This window comes from Macaca fascicularis, chromosome 2 (assembly GCF_037993035.2).
Source record: "Macaca fascicularis isolate 582-1 chromosome 2, T2T-MFA8v1.1".
Lineage (NCBI taxonomy): Eukaryota > Metazoa > Chordata > Mammalia > Primates > Cercopithecidae > Macaca > Macaca fascicularis.
This window is the reverse complement of record NC_088376.1, coordinates 16,006,109-16,028,325: the sequence shown is the minus strand read 5'-3', so window position 1 is coordinate 16,028,325 and position 22,217 is coordinate 16,006,109. Positions and strand designations below refer to the sequence as shown.

At 48.1% G+C, this 22,217-nt stretch overlaps 1 protein-coding gene across 7 annotated transcripts in view; it reads left to right on the top strand.

Moving 5' to 3' along the window:
• The first annotated feature begins 7,027 nt into the window (after nucleotides 1-7,027).
• Nucleotides 7,028-22,217, top strand: part of CMTM7 (CKLF like MARVEL transmembrane domain containing 7) — a 64,121-nt gene continuing 48,931 nt past the window's right edge. For all 7 annotated transcript variants that reach the window (XM_045387077.3, XM_065539807.2, XM_005545545.5 and 4 more), the window contains exon 1: nucleotides 7,028-7,215. In XM_045387077.3, coding sequence (XP_045243012.1) covers nucleotides 7,057-7,215 — 159 coding nt within the window. In that variant the 5' untranslated portion in view covers nucleotides 7,028-7,056. The remainder of the gene's footprint in view (nucleotides 7,216-22,217) is intronic.

Here is a 22,217-nt window from a genome sequence, read left to right as displayed (position 1 = left end):
CCTGTATTGCTATGGTTACAATCTCCCTGGGGGAGGGAATTCTTCTGGGAAGTGTTGGGTCAGGCATGCTGAAGGCTCTCAGTAACATTTGCTGATTGAGGGTTGTGAGCAAATAACAAGGTGAATCCTCCTCTCCTCCCTTCCTCTCTCAGTAAAACTTTTCCCCAGCAGCTCTCAAAATTCCTTGGATTACCTAAATCCAAAAAGTCTTTTATTTCACCCTTAAAGATGGTCTTTGATGCTTACGGTTATGGAAATGGCAATCTACAGGAGTCCCTCAGCCCTCAGATAATGAATCCTCATTGTTCGATACATAAGGACTTAGGAAAAATGATTAAATAGGTCACATTTATTACTATGAGCCAGACGCTACTCTAGGCAGTTTCCATAGTTCTTATCCCATTTAGATCTCGTAGTTACCCTGAGGGCTCATTTCTATTGTTGTTCCTCTTTACTGAGAAGGAAATGGAGGCTCAGAGAGGCCTGCCCAAGGTTGCACATCTAGCAAGTGATGGAACTAAGGGCCAAACCCAGGCAGTTTGGTTCCAGAGTCCTGCGTCTCAGTCACAGTCAGGCAGCACAAAGACAAAGGTTTCAGGGTCCCACCTGGCCCTAAAGACCAGATGTCCTGGCTGGCCCCGCTGTGGTGGGCACATGCTGCTCTCCCTCTGCTGGGCCTGGGCCACTCTCTTCTGCTCTGCCCTTCTTATTTCCTCCCATGGCTCATCCAGCCTCCTGGCTTCCACCTTCTCTCTATGTCCCAACTGCTAAATCCCTCTCAATGCCTCACATTCAAACTCCGCAGGAGACAGAATCATCAGAGGAGCTCCCACTCTTACTAGGCAAAGTTCCGTTATAAGGCCACTCCAAACACTACTGGCCAACCCACTGATGGGCTGCCCTTGGCTCAGGAGCCACCCTGATGCAATAAATTTCCAATGGATATAAGGCAGCTGATTGGGGATTCTCAGAAGGACCTGAGAGTTTGACTGATTTACAGAACCCAATAAACTTTTAAAAATTCACTGGAGGCCGGACGTGGTGGCTCATGCCTGTAATCCCAGCACTTTGGGAGGCCGAGGCAGACAGATCACGAGGTCAGGAGATCGAGACCATCCTGGCTAAGACGGTGAAACCCCGTCTCTAGTAAAAATTCAAAAAATTAGCTGGGAGTGGTGGCAGGCACCTGTAGTCCCAGCTACTCGGGAGGCTGAGGCAGGAGAATGGCTTGAACCTGGGAGGCGGAGCTTGCAGTGAGCCGAGATCGCGCCACTGTACTCCAGCCTGGGCAACAGAGCGAGACTCCGTCTAAATAACTAAATAAATAAACAAAAAATAAATAAGTTCACTGGAAAGAGATTTTAAAGACTGATATTGGAAGAGTTTCATGGATACCTGATGCCTTTGCCTGCCTGGCATAGCTCAGACTTCCTAACAAAATACCATAGCCAGGTGGCTTAAACACCAGAAATTTATTTGCTCATAGTTCTAGAGTCTGGAGAGTGCAAGATCAAGGTGCTCATCAATTTGGTTCCTGTTGAGGGCTCTCTTCCTAGCTTGCAGAAGGCTGCTTTCTCGTTGTATTCTCACATGGTGGAGAGAATGCCAGCAGGCTCTCTGATGTCTTTTTAAAAGGGCACCAATCCCCCCCTGAGGGCTCCACCCTCATGATCTCACCTAAGTCTCATTACTGCCCACAGGCCCCATCTCCAAATGTCATCGCACTGGGTGTTAAGGCTTCAACTTATAAATGCTGGGGGGACACAAACATTCAGTCCATAACACTGCCTAATATTCACTCCCCTTTCTGATGCTCGCACCCTGATTTTCCTTTTTGGAACCACCCCTTCCTCACTCAGTTCCTGTGGTTCTACTGGGCTGAAACTATCCCACCCCCAGCTTCATGGGTAGGTAGAACTTGACCTGGCCACCAAAAATGTTCCACTCCTCTGGTCATAGTAATTCATTGAAAGATGGAACCATGACCCATATTTGGACCAATGAGAGATAGTGCCTATTATGGACTGAATCGTGTGTCCTCCCTGCCCCAAATACATATGTTGCAGCCCTACTCCCCAATGTGACTGTATTTGGAGATGGACCCTTTGGGGAGATAATATGGTTAAATGAGGTCATAAGAGTGGAGCCATAATCCAATAGGACTGGTGTCCCTTTAGGAAGAGCACCAGAGATCTCTCTGTCCCTCTCCATGCCCACAGAGAAAAGGCCATGTGTGGACACAGCAAGAAGGGGGCCATCTAAAGTTATAAAGAAAGGCCTCACCAGAAACCAACCCTGATGGCAACTGGATTTTGAACTTCTAGTCTCCAGAATTGTGAGAAGTGAATTCTTGTTGAGAAGCCACCCAGTGTGTGATATTTTGTCATGGCAGCCCAAGCAGACTAAGACAGTACCAGAGCCAGTGGAAAAGACAGGCTGTTATAACGAAGGTGGGATTATCATGTAAGCCTGAGCTGTCAGAGCTCATGAGAGGGCCTGCCTGACAGAAAAGCCAACACAGAGCAAAGTGAAGCCAGGAGATGGAGGTCCTGACTGTGCCTGAGGAGCACCTGGATCCAGCCATGCCTGAAGTGGGTCTATACCTCTGCACATCACAGTTACTCAAGCCAATGAATTATTTTGTTTTGCTTTTTATTGGTTTGTTTGTTTGTTTTTGAGACAAGTTCTCACTCTGTTGCCCAGGCTGGAGTGCAGTGGCACGATTATGGCTCACTGTCATCTTGAACTCTTGGGCGCAGGTGATCTTCCCCCCCTCAGCTTCTTAAGTTGCTTGGACTACACACTTGGCTAATTTTTTAATTTTTTGTAGAGATGGGGGTCTTACTATGTTGCCCAAGCTGGCCACAAAATCCTGGCCTCAAATGATCCTCCTGCCTCGGCCTTTCAAAGTATTGGGATTATAGGCATGAGCCACCATGCCAAGCCTATTTTGTTTTGTTTTGTTTTTAAAGACAGGGTCTTGCTATGTTGCCCACGCTGGCCTGGAACTTCAGGGATCAAGAAATCTTCCTACCTCAGTCTCCTGAGTAGCTGGGGACTACAGGCAGGCACCACTGCTCCCAGCTTGAATGAACTCTTTTTTTTTTGCTTGATTTTAGTTTCTGTCATCAAAAGCACCGTGACTAATACAGAGTCAACTCTAATTTTATTACTTTTTTCATTATATCTGATCAGATATAACATCATAAGCACACTGGTGAAAAAGAGTTGTAGTCAGAGTACCACTCGAATTGAAGCTTTAAACTGTTAATAAGCCACCTGCAATCCCTCGGTGCAAAGAAAAGGAGAATTTGGACATCTTGATTTCTCACCTGGTATTCAGAGGTCACCAACCTGGCTGGCTCCCTCTTAGAGTGTGACATCTTTAAAGTGGGCTATGAAGCCCTTTGCCTAAGACCTTGCTTTCCCAAGGGGCAGCTATTCACACCTAGCAGACAACACGCTGGTGTAGACATCTCAGTGCACTCGGTAAGCCTCTGAAGCCTCTTCTTGTGAGTCAGGCCAGCAATGGCCCTTGCACTGGCAAGCATCTTGCTCAAGCTCTTAAGTGCTCATAATACAGTGATTAACACAGAGTGTCCAGAACAATGATTATTTCCTATCAGAGGTGGGTGGTGCATTAGTCAACAACAGGCAGAAAAGCCCAGCAATGTTTCTGAGCAGACTCAGAAAGTGACAGTTGTTCTCAAACCTGAGTATGCATCAGAATTGCAGAGAATGGTGGTGAAGCGGGTGGGGAGTAAGGGTGGGGTTGCGAAGACTTGTCAAGACACACACGGCTGAGCCCTACCCCTAGAGTTTCTGATTCAGCAGGTCAGAGTGGGCCCCTAGAATCTGCATTTCTCACAAGTTCACAGGTGCTGCTGGTCGGGGGGCTATACATTGAAAATCACTGTTAGAAGATTGCTGAATTGGATAAAGGCCCCTCAAAGGAGAAATGATCCAGCACTTGTTTTTTCTGCTTCCCTGAAACCCTCATCTCAACAAAGATGCCCTGTCATCTCCATTGTGGGTCCTGAAGCCTTGGACAAGTACAGGAGTGAAATGTACATCTACATAAAAAATGATACACAATGCTAACTTCATGCCTGTGGGTATAGAGCCAGAAATGTCACAGCACGCCTGCATATCTATCACATTGTCACAACAGCCCCTAGATGCAATTATTCCTGTATTACAGAGAAAGAAGTGGAGGTACCAGGCAGCTGTGACTGTTTCTACAGAGAAGACACACATGGAAGGCAATTTTTTTGGTCATGAGAATTGTCAAATGTACATAAAGGTGGAATAAATAGTGTAATAAATCCCCAAATGTCTCAACTGCAGTGGACTCTGGCAATGACAGTGGTTCTCAAATTTGAGTGTGCATCAGAATCACCTAAAAGACTTGCCAAAACAGAGATTGCATGGGTATCATCCACAAATAAGAATTATTAGGACTTCGCCACATTGAAAACTCTTTTGATGACAAGACAGCACTGGCAGGGAATAAACTTACAAAGGTAGTTTTATGTTTCGCTTTGTTTTGTTTTGTTTTGTTGTGTTCTTGAGGCAGGGTCTTGCTCTGTCACCCAGGCTGGAGTACAGTGTTGTGATCATGACTCACTGCAGCCTCAACCTCCTGGGCTCAAGTGATTCTCCCACCTCAACCTCCTGAGTAGCTGGGACTACAGGCATGTGCCACCATGCCCAGTTAATTTTTGTATTTTTTGTAGAGATGGGGTTTCGCTATGTTGCCCATGCTGGTGTCAAACTTGGGCTCATGAGCTTGACTTTGGGATTACAGACACGAGCCACCGCACCCAGCCAGATTGTTTGATGTTATCTCCAAATGAATAAATGTTGGCCACAGGGACACTGCTCAAAAGGAACATTGATAACATACCTCGTTTTGGTAGTCCTGTTCGGGCCTATCTTCATTTTTATGTTTTTTTTCTTTTTCTTTTTAAGAGATAGGGTCTCACTCTGTCCCCCAGACAAGAGTGCAGTGGCAAGATCATAGCTCACTGCAACCTTGAACTCCTGGCCTCCAGTGATCCTCATGCCTTGACTTCCCAAAGTGCTGGGATTATAGGCGTGAGCCACCACGCCTGGCCTCTTCATTTTTCAAACAACCCAGAAGGGATACAGAATAGAACGTCACTTGGATAGCTGTTTGACAGCTTTTTTTCTTTTTTTTTTCCTTTAATTGAGACAAGGTCTTGCTCTGTGGCCCAGGCTGGAGTGCAATGCCGCTGTCGTGGCTCATTGCAGGCTCAACCTCCTGGGCTCAAAGGCTACTCCTGCCTCAGCCTCCTGAACAGGCATGTGCCACAGCGCCCAGCTTATTTATTTATTTATTTATTGAGAGGGAGTCTCGCTCTGTCGCCAGGCGGGAGTGCAGTGGCTCAAGCTCAGCTCACTGCAAGCTCCGCCTCTCGGGTTCACACCATTCTCAGCATCCCGAGTAGCTGTGACTACAGGTGCCCACCACCACGCCCGGCTAATTTTTTTGTATTTTTAGTAGAGACGGGGTTTCGCCGTGTTAGCCAGGATGGCCTCGATCTCCTGACCTCGTGATCCGCCCACCTCGGCCTCCCAAAGTGCTGGAATGACAGGTGTGAGCCACCGCGCCCAGCCCAGCTAATTTATTTTTATTTTTTGTTTTTTGTAGAAATGGGATCTGGCCATGTTGCCCATGCTGACAGCTTCTAATAGAAGCAAATATATGCTCTCCTTGTAACCAGTAAGTTCACTTGCAGATATTTATCCCAGAGAAATGAGAGTTTGTATCCACCAAAAAAAACTTGTAACAGAATAGTCACTATAGCCAGAAAAGAAATGAGGGAGGTGGGGAAGGAGGGAGGGAGGAAGGGAGGAAGAGAGGTAGGTAAGCCGGCAGGCAGGCAGGCAGGCAGGTGGGAAGCAAGCTAGGTGTCCATCAACTGGGTAAACTTTTTAAAAATACGGTATCGGCCGGGCGCGGTGGCTCAAGCCTGTAATCCCAGCACTTTGGGAGGCCGAGACGGGCGGATCACGAGGTCAGGAGATCAAGACCATCCTGGCTAACACGGTGAAACCCCGTCTCTACTAAAAAAGACAAAAAACTAGCCGGGCGAGGTGGCGGGCGCCTGTAGTCCCAGCTACTCGGGAGGCTGAGGCAGGAGAATGGCGTGAACCCGGGAGGCGGAGCTTGCAGTGAGCTGAGATCGCGCCACTGCACTCCAGCCTGGGCGGCAGAGCGAGACTCCATCTCAAAAAATAAAAAAATAAAAATACGGTATCTTTACACAGTGGAGCACTACTCAGCAATAAAAAGGAAGGAACTGATATGAACTACTTATATTCCCAACAGGATGGATCTTCTAATTTGTTATGTTGAATGAGAATATTCTGTATTACTTCAAGTTTATGAAGTACAAGAACAGGCAAAATGAACCTACAGTGACAGAAAGCAGAATACACTGTAGTAGTTGCCTGAGGCTGGATGGGGAGAGGTCTTAAGAACCGGGACAGGGAAGGAAGGTAGGTCAGGAAGGCCCACACGGAACTTTCTGGGGTGATGGGCACGCTCTATTTGTTGATCTGGGCGACGGTTACACAGGTGTACACATATATAAAAATTAGTGGAGCTGAACACGTAAGGTCTGGGCATCGCACTGTATGTAAGTTAAACTTCAGTAAAGTGCTCTCGGCACACATCCGCAGCCACACCCACACAAAATCCCAGGAGGCTCAGTACCAGCTGTGGTCCGGGCCTTACCCACTTCGGAGAGGCCACGACCCAAGGCATCCGGTTTCCTCTCGCTCCAGTTCAACTTCCGCGCTTACGAGGGCCGGGACTGCAGCTACCTTTCTGGAAGGCGCCGGCCAGCCAGTCACCGGCTGAATCCCGCAGGAGGCGGCTCCCAGTCTCCGGCTGCGGGGCAGAGACCCGGGCGCCCCGCCCTCGCCAGCGCCCGCCCCCGCCCGCCCCCAGCCCGCCCCCAGCCCGCCCTCCGTATCTGGCCCCTGGGCAGCTGTCCCGGGAGGCGGCCAGCGAGTTGGGGCCGCGCGATGTCACACGGAGCCGGGCTCGTCCGCACCACGTGCAGCAGCGGCAGCGCGCTCGGACCCGGGGCCGGCGCGGCCCAACCCAGCGCCAGCCCCTTGGAGGGGCTGCTGGACCCCAGCTATCCCCGGACCCACGCGGCCCTGCTGAAAGTGGCGCAGATGGTAAGTTAGCGCGGGGCGCGAGGCCGAGGTCCCACGAGGCGTCCCGGGAAAGCAGGGGTCGGGGAGCGGACGCGCCGGGCGGCTGGACCGGGCCGGAGCCCAGGGAGCATCGCGCAGCGGGCGGGGGAGCGCGTCGCTAAAGTTCGCGGCAGGCTTCCTCCGGGAAAGTTGCTGCCGCAGCCCCGGCGCTGGAGCTCAGTCCGCCGCGCTGGAGCTCAGCCCCCAGCGCCGCCCCCGACCTTGCTCCCGGGGACCCAGGTCGCCAGGGTTGCAAGTTTCTCCGGCCATCCCCCTGCGGAGCCTGACCCTCCTACTGACTGAAGCCACGGGCACAGTTCCTTTTCGTCTTTCTTCCTCTTCTCTGGGCCGCGCCGCTTCGAACCCGAGTCGGGGGTGGAAGAGTCGCCCAGGCGGCGGCGCTGAGGCAGCGAAACCCTACCTCCTCCCCGTCCATGGCCTCCTCTTTCCTCCGAACCCGGCGCGGCAGGGCTTCCCTGCTGTGTGTGCAGTTTCGCTCGAAGGAGGAGGTCAGAGGGTCTTCCGTTCCATGGTAGGGAGAAAGAACTGGGACCATTGAGACGGCCGTCCTGGCCCCCTGCGCTCTCAAGTTCCGAGGGAGGGCCCGGGTCTCAGGGGACTCTGGACGGCAGGTGGTCAGCTGGGAAAGGCCTGTTCTCAGGGGCTGGTACTCATGTGGGGGAGCCAGACTGTTGAATGGGAGTCACCCGTGGAGCCAGGCAGGATGAGTGTCTGGGCTTGGATTGTGACCAGCTCAGCACAAGGGCCTTCTACCAGGGCAGACGTTGCCTGGCCGATTCTCTTGTTCCCCACTCTTTTCTCTTCTCCCCTCCCGTTTTTTTCTTCTTTAAAAAACACCTTTTCCGTTTGTATGATGTGTTTTGAAACTGGGTTGGGCTGTTTGTGACTCTCCACCATTGTAATGTTTGCACCAAGAATGGTGGGGAGGGCAGCGGTAAGTTTCAAAAAGAGGTGTGGGGAAAGGCGTGTGGGGCCTGGACAAGGTCACAGACCCAGAAGCTGGGGCCTGCTAAGGTGGACTGGCCCCAGGGGGTTGGGCACAGGACGTCTGTGCATCTATAGCATTGCTATTCCAGACACTGAGTGTGCATAAGGTGGCCCTCATGTCTTGCTTGGGCCAGACCTAAAGAGAAGGGGCACTGAGTTCCTGCCTCCCTAGGAAGGGTGTCTAGATAGACCAAAAATTAGAAATAGAGGCATTTTAGCAAAGTACAAAAAAATATCTGGTGCTGAGCATTGTTGGGTTTGAGCAGGGCATTTTTTGGCCCAGGCTAAGAGATTTGATCAGCCAAATAGAAGAGATCAGCCCATCTCACCATCCTTAAAAGAAGGGCTGGGGTGAGACAGGCCCTACCTGAGCATTGGAAGGGATGAGTTTGGTAGAGAATGGGATCAGAAGCCTCCATCTTGGCCCATGAGTTTGCTGGACAAAGATATTGTGGGATGAAAAGTCTCCTTGTTGGTCTATGAGTTTGGTACACAAACATAATGGAGATGAAACCTGGGCAACATAGCGAGACTCCCATCTCTACAAAAAAAAATTTTAAACCCGGTGTGGTGGCAGGGGCCTCTAGTCCCAGTTACTTGGGAGGCTGAGGTGAGAGGATTGATTGAGCAGAGGTGGTCAGTGAACTGCACCACAGCACTAGTCTGCATGACAGAGGGAGATCCTGTCTCAAAAAAAAAAAAAAAAAAAGAAAGGGTAATGGAGATGAGAAGCCTTCATGTGGTCCATGATTTTGATGAATAAAGATATTGGGAGATGAAAAATCTCCATCTCATTTTAAGCTTCTCAGCTAGCCTCTGGCCCTTGGGCCAATTTACAGGTGACAAGAGTGGGGCCTGTTGTTCCAAAAAAGAGAACAAAGACTTGAAGAATTTCTTTATGTGGCTCCTGCTTCTCTGTGTGCCTCTCTTAAAACCATGCTGAGGAGTCTTACACCTGCCCTGGAGGATTCCCCATCACTGCTGCAGGCTTGTTTGATCAGACCCTCTGGGAGCAAAGTTGCCCTTGCAGGATGGCCTTGTTAGTCCTAGTTAGGGCTATGTGCTTGGGCCTCTTGTCTAACTCCTCCCTATTTTCCCCCTTCTCCTCCTTTCTAAGGCTCTGCTTCGGCATTTGAGATTCATTTGTCTTCTTTGCTGGAAAATGCTTGTTTAGCCAAGTTTTAACATTGGAGAAGGACAGAAGCAGCTAAATTAATACCACCCATTGGGCTCTCTTTCTATGGGTCTCTCATTTTGACCATTGATTTCTCAGTTGCATGCTGAACAGGCTGACCCTTTTGTCCTCAGCTTCTCATGAGATGTTTTCATCATGATCTGATCAATAGATCTGCCAACACGTTGTCTTAAGAAATCACTGCAAAGGCTGTTCCATTGGAGAATGACTTCCCTTGTCTTGGGCCTCTTCTGGGTCCACCATTACTAGAAAATGAGTTTCTAAGTGAATGTGTATACTTGACATGTCATTTATACATGTGTAATTTTTATAATCTTCTGGCCATGATAATTCAGTTTCTTCGGTCTTCCTTTTCAGAGTAGAGACACAGTCACAAGTTTTGACTTTTGACTTTAAAGGACTCTTTTTTTTTTTCTTTCTTTCTTTCTTTTTCTTTTTTTTCGAGATGGAGTCTCGCTCTGTCACCCAGGCTGGAGTGCTGGAGTGCAGTGGCGCCATCTCAGCTCACTGCAAGCTCCACCTCCTGGGTTCATGCCATTCTCCCACCTCAGCCTCCTGAGGTAGCTGGGACTACAGGCGCCCACCACTACGCCCAGGTAATTTTTTTTTTTTTTTTGTATTTTTTAGTAGAGACGGGGTTTCACTCTGTTAGTGAGGATGGTCTCGATCTCCTGACCTCGTGATCCGCCCACCTTGGCGTCTCAGAGTGCTGCGATTACAGGCATGAGCCACCGCGCCCGGCCTTTTCTTTCTTTCTTGAGAGGGAGTCTTGCTCTGTCGCCAGGCTGGAGTTCATTGGCACAATCTCAGCTCACTGCAACCTCCACCTCCCGAGTTCAATCGATTCTCCTGTCTCAGCCTCGCGAGTAGCTGGGACTACAGGCACGCAGCACCACACCCAGCCAATTTTTGTATTTTTAGTAGAGATGGGGTTTCCCATGTTGGCCAGGATGGTCTCAATCTCTTGACCTCATGATCCACCCCTGCCTGTGCCTCCCAAAGTGCTGGAATTACAGGCATGAGCTGCTGTGCCCGGCTAAATGACTGGTTTTTTTTTTGAGGGAGACAGAGGGTCTTGCTCTGTCGCCCAGGCTGGAGGACAGTGGTGTCATCATGGCTCACTGCAGCCTTGACCTCCTGGGCTTGGCGGTTGTCCCACCTCAGCCTCCTAAGTAGCTGGGACTATAGGCACCCACCATGATCCCAGCTAAATTTTGTATTTTTTGATACAGATAGGGTTTCGCTATGTTGCCCAGACTGGTCTTGAACTTGGGGGTTCAAGGGATCTGTCCACCTGGGCCTCCCCAAGTGCTGGGATTACAGGCTTGAGCCACTGCACCTGTATGAGACTCTTTTTTTTAATAGCTATATATTTTTTAGCCCTATTATTGTTCTTGATAATGTTCTAGTAATTATATACTATATACCATGTGTGTATAATCTCATGAAATGTTTCTAAGAATCCAGTGAAGTAACATGTTTGATAGGTAAGGAAACTGGCTAAAGAGTTAAAGAGACACTAAAGTCACACAGCCCTTAGCAGTAGTGATGGAACCGATCCAGGCCTAATGGCCTGATCTCTAAAACTCATAACTCTGGCAGAGTTATTGCTTGTTAATAGTTCTAGGGAAATAAAAGCCACAGTGAGATAACACTTCACACCCACGGAGATGACAATAGAAAATAACAAGTGATGAAGATGTGGAGGATGTGAAGAAATTGGAACTCTGATACAGTGCTGATGAGAATGCAAAAATGGTGCAGCCACTTTGGGAAACTGTGCAGTTTCTCAAAAATTACCATGTGACCCAGCACTTCTACTCCCAGCTCTACCCAAGAAAAATGAAAACAGATGTCCACATGAAGACTTACACGTTCATATGTGTTCATAATAGTATTATTCATAATAACCAGAAAATGAAAACAACACAGCTGCCCATCAAATGATGAATGTATAAACAGCAACTAAAAGTAGGTGGTACATTCATACAATTGAATATTATTCAGTCATAAAAAGGGAGAATGAAGTACTGATGCCTGTAACCATATAGATAACCATGAAAACACTAAGGTGTGAAAAAAAGCCAATCACAAAAGACCACGTGTTACATGATTCCATTTATATGAAATGTCCAGAATAGGCAAATGCATAGACACAAAAAGTAGATTAGTGGTTACCTAGGTCAGGGAGCAGGGGTTGAAAGGAAATGGGACGTGACTGCTATAATGGATATGGGGTTTCTTTTAGCGGTGATGAAAATGTTCAAAAAATTGGTGATGGTGCCGGGTGCAGTGGGTCACGCCTGTAATCCAGCACTTTGGGAGGCCAAGATGGGTGGATCACCTGAGGTCAGGAGTTCAAGACCAGCCTGACCAATATGGTGAAGCCCTGTCTCTACTAAAAAATACAAAAATTAGCTGGATGTGGTGGCAGGCGCCTGTAATCCCAGCTACTGGGGAGGCTGAGGCAGGAGAATTGCTTGAATCCGGGAGGCAGAGGTTGCAGTGAGCTGAGATTGCGCCACTGTACTCTAACCTGGGTGACAGAGCGAGACTCCGTCTCAAAAACAACAACAACAACAACAAAATTGGTGATGGTGATAGTTGTACAACCCTGTGAATATATTAAAAACCACTGAGATTTACACTTTAAATGAGTGAACTGGATGGTATGTAATTATGTAAACAGACCTGTCGATGAGTGTGAGGGGGCAAGGTGCGCTGCATGCAGCCACTGGGTGTGGGGAGGCAACAGCTACACTTCAGGAAATCCCTGTGGTGTTCCCGCCACATCCACTCCTAGAAGAAGGGGTGTCCCCTGCAGGAGTCACAAAAGGTGGGCTGAAGGGCATCCCCTGAGTGCCTGAAGGGTCTGAGCTGAAAGGGATGCTCTGGGATCTGAAGGGGTCTAGATATCTTTGCTGTGGGATTAAGGAGACCCCAGGATGGGGCTTGTGGCCCTGCCAACACTCCCTATCTATTTGTTCATTCAGCAGACATTTATAACTGCCACATTCGTCTCCATTTGTGCAGAAGCAGATGACTGTGACAAAGTTCTTGCCCTCAAGTAATCTGTGGTTCAGCTTGTCATGGGAAGAGGGGTCTTGTCCCAGATCCCAAGAGCCGGTTCTTGGATCTCGTGCAGAAAAAAAATCGGGGCAAGTTGTAGAGTATAGTGAAGTCAAGATAGTTTACTAGAGACGACTCAGTTACAGAGTAGGGAGTCTTCAGAAAGCAAAAGGAGGAATGCACCCATTGCAAATACAATGCTTGCTTATACAGGTTATTAAAAATAGTGTACTTTATTACAAAAGTTTGTGGTCAGCTTGTGACAAGCTATTAGTATTGTTACTTTCCTATGTGATTATTGATCTTAGCGAGAATTTATGAGTGGGCCATTATTTTAAAAGCAGAACCTATTCTTAAACTAAGAATACTTTTTCTTCTTAAAGTACTGGGACATTTCCATAAGTTCTGGGTCTTTATTTAGTTAGTTAATATTATTAACTCGGGCCGGGTATGGTGGCTCACACCTGTAATCCCAGCACTTTGGGAGGCCAAGGCGGGCAGATTACTAGGTCAGGAGATCGAGACCATTCTGGCTAACACAGTGAAACCCCGTCTCTATCAAAAATTCAAAATATTAGCTGGGCGTGGTGGCACACGCCTGTAGTCCCAGCTACTCAGGAGGCTGAGGCAGGAGAATCGCTTGAACGCGGGAGGCAGAGGTTGCGGTGAGCTGAGACTGTGGCGTTGCACTCCAGCCTGGCAACAGAGCAAGACTCTGTCTTAAAAAAAAAAAAAAATTATTAACTCATTCCCTCAGCCATAAACATCTTGTGACCGAGAGTGCCCAACCCCTGGGAATGTAACCTAGCAGATTTGGCTTTCTCTCGGCCTTTATTCAAGATGGAGTCACTCTGGTTAGGACGCCTCTGACGAGCTGAGGGGATGAACAACTACCAAAATTGGCTGCTCAGGAAGGTAAAAGTTCTGATAGTTGCCCACCTTATGGAAGAGGGTCAGAGGGCAAAGGTGATATTTAAATTGCATCTTGACAGATGAGTGTAAGTTTTTCAGGTTGGGAGTGGCTCATTTACCCCTTTAGTGCCTTTATTCAGTATATGTTTAAGTTAGAGATAAGTGATATGTTAGGGGTGGAAAGGAAAAAGATGTAGCAAGAAATGAGCAAGTATTGGGGTAATTATCTTAATCATCCCATCCCAGACACTTAGAAATGGGTGCCATCTTATCCATTGAGCATCTGCTATGCTCTTACTCTTATGCTATGTGAAATACAGCTATTAACAAGATAGACTCTTTCTGCCTCTGCAGCAAAACAGACTGTGACATTTGCATAACCATAACATGGACAGAGAATCAGAATGTATTTCACAAGCGGCAATGATGGAAATCTAAATGTCTTCCGGGAGGTTCATTTATTTATTTGGCAAATATTTGTTGATCACCTGCTGTGATCAGCTAACTAGTAGGTGATCACGACTGTGTGCTAGGGCACTGTGGAAAGAAGACGGATGAGCCCCTGCCTCTTTATACTCAAATAGAGAAAATAAACATTAATCGAAATGGTTATGAATATGTAATTACAAACCAGTTCCAAATTATGAAGGAGAAATACTCAGTGGTGTAGAGCATATACGAGAGGGTGTGACCTTTTGGGGATCAGGAAGGGTGTTTCTGAGGAAGGGACATCTGATGTGAGCATGAGGAAACTGCATCACAAGCAGAAAAAAGAGCACTGGCCGGCGCAATGGCTCATGCTTGTAATCCCAGCACTTTGGGAGGCCGAGGCAGGCGGATGGCTTGAGCCCAGGAGTTTGAGACCATCCTGGGCAACATGGTGAAACCCAGTCTCTACAAAAAATACAAAAATTAGATGGGTGTGGTAGCACGTGCCTGTAGTCCCAGCTACTCAGGAGGTTGAGATGGGAGGATCGCTTCAGAGGTCTAGGCCTCAGTGAGTGGTAATCGCCACTGCACTCCATACAGCCCAGGTGACAGAACGAGACACTGTCCTCCCATCCCCCCAAAAAAGAAAAGAGCATGGACCCTTAGTGGAGGGAGGAGTATCTCTAGGGCTGGAGGGGAGAGAACAGGGTGGGAGTATTGGGAATGAGACTGGAGGTATGCAGGGACCAGACCCCAGGGTCTGCCAAATCTTGGTGAATATATAGTCCTTAGTCTAAGAAAAATCAGCAGAGCATCCTATCAACTCACCATTCATGAAGTGACTCCTAACTAGGGGCTGTACTGCCCCCTAGGGGTTATTTTGGAATTTTATGGAAGTTTTTTTTTTTGGTTGTCACAGGGATTAGGGTCATATTACATAAACATTTTATTCATTTCAGAATAGTAATGCAAACTGGAATTTTGACAGTGCGATTTTTGGTTGTCACAGGGATTAGGGTCATATTACATAAACATTTTATTCATTTCAGAATAGTAATGCAAACTGGAATTTTGACAGTGCGATTTTGACAGTGCAAAATACTTTATATCCTAAAAGGGTGTTTTGTCTGAAATAAGATTGAAGATGCCTTCCCAGACTGGGTGCTACGGGGAGTACACTAAGGTTTCTTGTCAGGAGGGTGGGTCCTAGAGACCCTCTGAGAGGCCTGGGCAATTCCAGGCTTCACTTTGGGAGTTCACAGCTTAGGTGGCAAGTGGAATTCAGCTGTGGGGGATGTCTGCCTCTGGTATAGCTGTGAATAGACCTGTTAGCACAGAACAGCCCAGCCTCATCCAGAAGGGCCCACCGCTTTATGTTCTGCTTTAGACCTGGATGGTGGGGGGGAGGCGGGGGTCTAGTTTGGTTCCCAAGTGCAGTCTGCACACCATGTCCTACTTCCTGGAAGCTGGAGAGTAAAAAGCAGCAAAGAACCTAACTGCCAAGATTCTTTGACCTCGGCCCATTCCTGACAAGAAACTACTTTCCATCAGTGACCAAACAAATGCAAAACTAAAATATAATAAAATAAGTTACTGACTTTATTCCTGCTAACAAAAGTAATACTTGTTCATTGTGGAGACTTTGGGGAGCACAAGAAGAAAATAGATTCACCCACTCCCTCTTCCCCAAGACTAAAAAGTAAAACTATTTTATAGTAGATACACATAATTTTGGTGGTGGGTTTTTTTTGGTTTTTTTAATTGAGACAGAGTCTCACTCTGTTGCCCAGGTTGGAGTGCAATGGTGTGATCTCAGAGTGCAGTGGCGCGGTTTCAGCCCAGTGCAACTTCCACCTCCCAGGATCAAGCGATTTTCCTGCCTTAGCCTCCCAAGTAGCTGGGATTACAGGCATGCGCCACCACACCCGGCTGATTTTTGTATTTTTAGTAGAGATGGAGTTTCTCCATGTTGGCCAGGCTGGTCTCGACCCCCTGACCTCAGGTGATCCACCCGCCTCGGCCTCCCAAAGTGCTAGGATTACAGGTGTGAGCCACCATGCCCGGCTGGTGGTGTTTTGCTTTAAACAAAACTAGGATGATTCTATACATATTTTGTAAATGCTTTTCTTTTTTTTTCTTCTTTTTTTTTTTTTTTTTTTTTGAGATGGAGTTTCGCTATGTTGCCCAAGCCGGAGTGCAGTGGCGCGGGCTCACTGCAACCTCCGCCTCCTGGGTTCAAGCCATTCTCCTGCCTCAGCCTACCGAGTAGCTGGGACTACAGATATAGGCCACCACGCCCAGCTAATTATTGTATTTTTAGTAGAGATGGGGTTTCACCGTGTTAGCAAGGATGGTCTCAATCTCCTGACCTCGTGATCCGCCCACCTTGGCCTCCCAAAGTGCTGGGATTACAGGCATGAACCACCATGCCTGGCTGTAAATGCTTCTCTTGCTGTTTGTTTAATATGTGGTGCATTTTGTTCGTCTGCAGTTTGGTTTCTAACAGTGCTGTCGTGGCCAGTCATGGAGGTACCGTGGTTGTGTGTACCATGGTACACTGTGGCTCAGGGAGCCTCCAGTTCTACCTGCATACAAAGGAGGCTGTGATGAACCTCCTTGTAGAGAATCCTGGTGTACACATCTGTAAATACTTCTTCAGGATAAACGGCACTGACCTTTTCCGAGAGAGAAATGAAGTGCCTCTTGCCCTACTCAGGTGGCTGGCATAAAACAATTCTCTAGACTTTTTAACATCTAGAAATTAATGAGCGCCCCTTTATCATCCAGGAGTTTCAAGGAGCCAAGTGCGATAGTAATAGTATTTAAGCTGTCATCGTATTTTTGGTGTCTGATGATTTGGAAAAGGAACAGTGACAGACAGACTAGAAAATTCAAAAATGCTTTTAAATGTTCTTGTATTTAAGTAATGGCCTCAGTAGCTGCATATATTTGAAGAATGGAAGTTCCACTCTTGTGGAAGACCTTATCCATTCAGGCTGCAGAGCTTAAGGCTTTAGTAATCACTGGCAAGAATTCCCATCCAGGACACCTCAAATAACCACGTACACTCCGGCTGGGAATCACTGGCCGGAGTGAGGCGATAGGGATGGAAACACCAGCACAAGGTCCTCCAGGCTGCCCGGCAGCCAGGGCGAAAGCGGGTAGAGGAGGGGTTCGGGGTTGGTTTTCTCCACTGCAGGGGCCCTAGAGACCCCCGCCCCCGCCAGCACGCCAGGACCCTGGAATCCTGGGGGAGTCCCTGTGTGGGCCGGTGTATTTATTTAAATTCTCGTTGCAGCGAAGGCCGCCCTTCTGTCTTCCTGCCAGCCCTGGCGCTTCCTGTGCAGCGCCACTGGACAGCCGTCTGTTTCCTCCCCCTCTGCCATCTGCCTCGCGCCCGGCCCAGCGTGCGGCCCTGGAAGCCTGGCTCGGCCGCCGCCCGCGCACGCTGGCCTTCTTTGTTACCACTTTGGCTCAGTGGTTTCCTGGGCTCGCTGCTCATTCCCTGGCAGGGCTTGCAGCGTCCGGGGCGACTCCTGGGATCGGCAGGGGCCTGGCTTCGAGCCCAGCGCCGGCAGCAGCCCGGGGACTGCGGAGGGGAAAGGGGGCTGGGACGCGGGCACTGCTCCAGGCACCCCGCGCTTCTGGGCGGAAATCGCGAGCAGAGCCCTTCTCAGCCTCCTGCAGAAAACGCGCCTCACCTGGCTTGTGTTTAAATCAGCAAGGGCAGTGACGCGGCTCTTCCTTTTCCTGGGGCAGTCACGCTCCTCCCTCTGCCGAGCCCTCTCTCTTTAGTTTACTTTAAGCAAAGGTTTTGTTTGTTTGTTTGGTTTAGGTTTTTTTGAGACGGAGTCTAAAAAAGTCTCCAGTCTGTCGCCCAGACTGGAGTGCAGTGGTGCAGTCTTGGCTCACTGCAACCTCCTCCTGCCCGGTTAAAAAAGATTCTCCTGCCTCAGCCCTCCCAGGTAGCTGGGGCTGCAGGCGCGGGCCATCACGTCCAGCTAATTTTTATATTTTTAGTAGAGACGGGGTTTCTCCATGTTGGCCAAAGTGGTCTCGAACTCCTGACCTAAAGTGATCCACCCGCCTTGGCCTCCCAAAGTGCTGGGATTACAGGCGCCCTGCCAGTTTACTTCAGATAGTTAGAAAGACCGATTGATAACCAGAGAGAAGGTAACCCGCAGTTTCCACTTACTACTCCCAAAGGGTTGATCTGAAGCTTAAAAGCTGTGTCATGCTCATTTATTTTATTTTATTTTATTTTTCGAGACAGAATCTCGCTCTGTCGCCCAGGCTGGAGTGCAATGGCCTGATCTCAGCTCACTGTAACCTTCGCCTCCCGGGTTCCAGCAATTCTCCTGCCTCAGCCTCCCGAGTAGCTGGGATTACAGGCTCCCGCCACTGCGCTCGGCTAACTTTTGTATTTTTAGTAGAGATGGGTTTCACCATGTGGCTAGGCTGGTATTGAACTCCTGACCTTGTGTTCTGCCCACCTTGGCCTCCCAAAGTGTTGGGATTGCAGGCGTGAGCCACCATGCCTGGCCACTCATTTTTTTTTAAAAGAGAAAAATGAAGTTCCTTCTGAAATAAATGGGAAGGGGAAAAGGAGAAATTAATTAAATGCTTTTGGGTACAGAGTGAAGTGGAGCCTTCTGGAAAGCAGAGAGAATTACTGTAGTGTGACCTCTGAATACTTTGTCTCTTCTTCCTCTTCAGATTTCCTTTATTCCCTGAGAAGCCAGCGTCAGCTCTCAACATTGTTTGTGAAGAAATCTCTTTAAACGTTTCCTCTTAAGTTATGAGAGTGGTACTTAACTAAATAATAGCACTTTGACCTCCTTAGGTGACAGCCACTGGGCTAGGTGGTTTTTGTTTTGTTTTGTTTTGCTTTGCTTTTGGTTGTTCTTGTTTGTTTTTGAGACAGGGTCTCACTTTGTCATCCACGCTGGAGTGCAGTGGCGCTCTCTCTGCTCACTGCAGCCTTGACCTCCTTGGCTCAAGCGATCTTCCTGCCTCAGCCTCCCTAGTATTAACAGCTGGGGCTACAGACGCAGGCCACCATGCCTATCTAATTTTTTGTAGAGACTGTGTTTTGCTGTGTTGCTAAGGCTAGTCTTGAACTCCTAGGCTCAAGCGATCAGCTCACCTCGGCCCCGCAAAGTGCTGGGATTACAGGCATGAGCCACGGTGCCGGCTGGGCTAGGTATTTTTTTTATATGTGTTACCTTGCTTAATCCTCACAACAATATTATGGGGTGGGTCATATCATTATCTCCAATCCACCGAGGAAATTGAGGCACAGAGTCATAAATACTGAAGGTGGATTTGGAGCCAGGCGGTCCAAGTCTACCACTTGAGCTCTTAAAAGGACAATTTGGGATATTTTTTTCATGATCATTATGTTGTGTATATTTTCCTGTGTCATTAAACACTGTTTGAAAATGGTGTTGTGATCACTGCATTCAGTCCGTTACTTGGTCGTACTCTATGTTCATTTGGCTCTTGCTTGATGGGCAGGCTGTGGCAGATCTAGAAGGAGGTGCTGAGACATAACAGCAGGTACTAGTGTGACTTCATCCTTTGCCAGAGATGAATTCGGCTGGAGTGGGGAAAACGCCTCCCTGGGGTATTGAACGGACTAAGTACATGCCATATTTTAGGAAGCATTTTCACATTACCCAACGTTATTATTATCTTCATTTTTAAGTTCTAAGTTTCTCCAGGAAGGACTGAGAAGAGAGAGGGGATCTAAAGTTTCAATTCCTGCTCTACTATGTCTGGTGATTTTACATGCCATTTCCCTTTGTTTTACCTTTTCTTCCTTTTTTTTTTTTTTTTTTCTCTTTTTTCTTTTTTTTTGGAGACAGAGTCTCACTCTGTTGCCCGGCCTGGAGTGCAGTGGCTTGATCTCAGCCCACTGCAACCTCTACCTCCCAGGTTAAAGCAATTATCTTGCCTCAGCCTCCTGAGTAGCTGGGATTGCAGTTGCATGCCACCATGCCCTGCTGATTTTTGTAATTTTGTAGATTACGGGATTTCACCATGTTGGCCATGCTGGTCTCAAACTCCTGACCTCAAGTAATCCCTGCTCCTTGGCCTCCCAAAGTGCTGGAGTTACAGGTGTGAGTCGCTGCGCCCAGCCTGTTTAACTCTTCTAATGACTCTGTGGAGTATTCAGTTTTTCCTCCTTTTGGTTGAACAGAGCTGAGAGGTTAAAAGTTAAATACATAGCCGTCCAAAGTTGAATACATCTATGAAGTTGTGGATCCAGCATTTGAACCCAGGTCCAGCAAGTCTTCTTTTTCCACCGTGGTGTGCTGTCTGTGTACAGAAAGCAGTCCCCCACCCTAGCCCACCATGGTACGCACACCTGAGGGTGACTCCTAGTCAGTCACATCCTGTGTAAGTCCATCCTCTTGAGTGTGAGTGAATTCTCTGACTTGCTTCTAACCAATGGAATATGGCACAAGTGGCAGGATGTCATATGCCAAGGTGAAGGGATGTTACAAATGCAGTTAGGGTCCCAAAGGAGTTGATTCTGAGTTAATCAAAAGATTTTCCCCAAGCGGGCCTGCCCTCATCAGGTAAAAGCCTTAAAAGAAGTACTGGGTCCTTCCCAAAGGGAGACAGTCTCCTGCTGGCCCTGAAGAAGTAAACTGCCTTGTTGAGAGAGAGCCTGTGAGGGGCCATGTCACAAGCATGCAAGGGTCATGCCTGGAAGGCAGAGCAGCCCTCAGCTGACAGCCAGCAAGAAAGCGGGACTTCAGGCTGGGTGCGGTGGCTCACGCCTGTAATCCCAGCACTTTGGGAGGCCAAGGTGGGCAGATCACAAGGTCAGGAGATCGAGACCATTCTGGCTAACACAGTGAAACCTCATCTCTACTAAAAATACAACATAACTGGTTGAGGTGGCAGGCACCTGTAGTCCCAGCTACTCGGGAGGCTGAGGCAGGAGAATGGCGTGAATTCGGGAGGCAGAGCTTGCAGTGAGCCGAGATCACGCCACTGTACTGCAGCCTGGGCGACAGAGCGAGACTCCGTTTCAAAAAAAAAAAAAGAAAGAAAACGGGACTTCAGACCTGTGGCTACAAGAAACTGAAAGCCACTAAGAGCCATGTGAGCTCAGAAGAGGACCCCAAGCCTGGCCAGCCTCCTGTTGCAGTCTTGTGAGACCCTGAACAGTGGACTTCTGCCCAGACTCCTGCTCCATGGAAACTGTGAGATGATAAATGAATGTTGTGTTGAGGTGCCAAGTTTGTGGTAATTGGTTGTAGAGCAATAGATAAGTAACGCACTCACAAAAGCCTTTTTATCCTGCATCAAAGCTGGAGCTCTGATGGCTGCTCCTCAGCAAGGGAAGATGGAGCAATAGCAGTGCAGTGGGCAGCAGGGGCAGTGGCCGTGTTTATCACTGGGCTCTGGTCACGTAGTCATTAGATTCATATGGAGTAAATCCATGTATCAAGTTATTGCTCTTGGCATCCTGTGGCTTGTTTTACATGCAAGAACTCATTCATTATTACAATATCCCTATGAGATGTTAGTATTCCCCCTTTACAGATGAGGAAACTGAGGCAGGGAGTTTAATTATCTTGTCTGAGCCAAGTGTGGTGGTGCGCGCCTGTGGGCCCATCTACTCGAGAGTCTGAGGCGTGAAGATTGCTTGAGCCCAGGAGTTCACGGCTGCAGTGACCTCTGATCTGTGCCACTGCACTTCAGCCTGGGTGACAGAGCAAGAACCCATCTCTTGAAAAATTAAATAAACAAACAAATAAATATCTTGTAAGTTATACAGACTGACTCCATCTCCAGGCTGTCAGCCTCTAATCCATGGTATTTTCTTGGAGCAAGTCCAAAGCCAAATCCTGATGCAAACAGTAACTGTGGTTGTACATTGTTAAGTTGTATTTACTTTTTTGAATAGATAACATTTACATGATCAAGATTTAGAATGTACCAAAGTCCCCCAATTTTCAGTTTTCCTCTCTGGAAATATACAGGAGGCTACTGGTGATACCAGTTTCTTGTGTAACCTTTAGGAGTTGTTTCACACTTCTGTGTCGGCCTCCCTTCCTGTGCCAGATAAGAGCATACGTACACTCACTGCTCTGTACTTTTATAACCTAACTTTCTGACTTGGAGGTAATTCCACATCCATTCAGAAAGTGTCCTCATTCTCCTGCTTTTTTATAGCTGCATTGTATTCCAGAGAATGGATTTACTATATTTATTTAACTAGTCCCCTATTGACAGCCATTTAGGGTATTTCCCCCTTTTGTTATCTAGCCTGCTGTCATGGTTACTCTTGTACATATAGTCTTGTGTATGTACAAGAATATGAGGAGGAGCAGCTCCTGGAAGTGGAGGACCT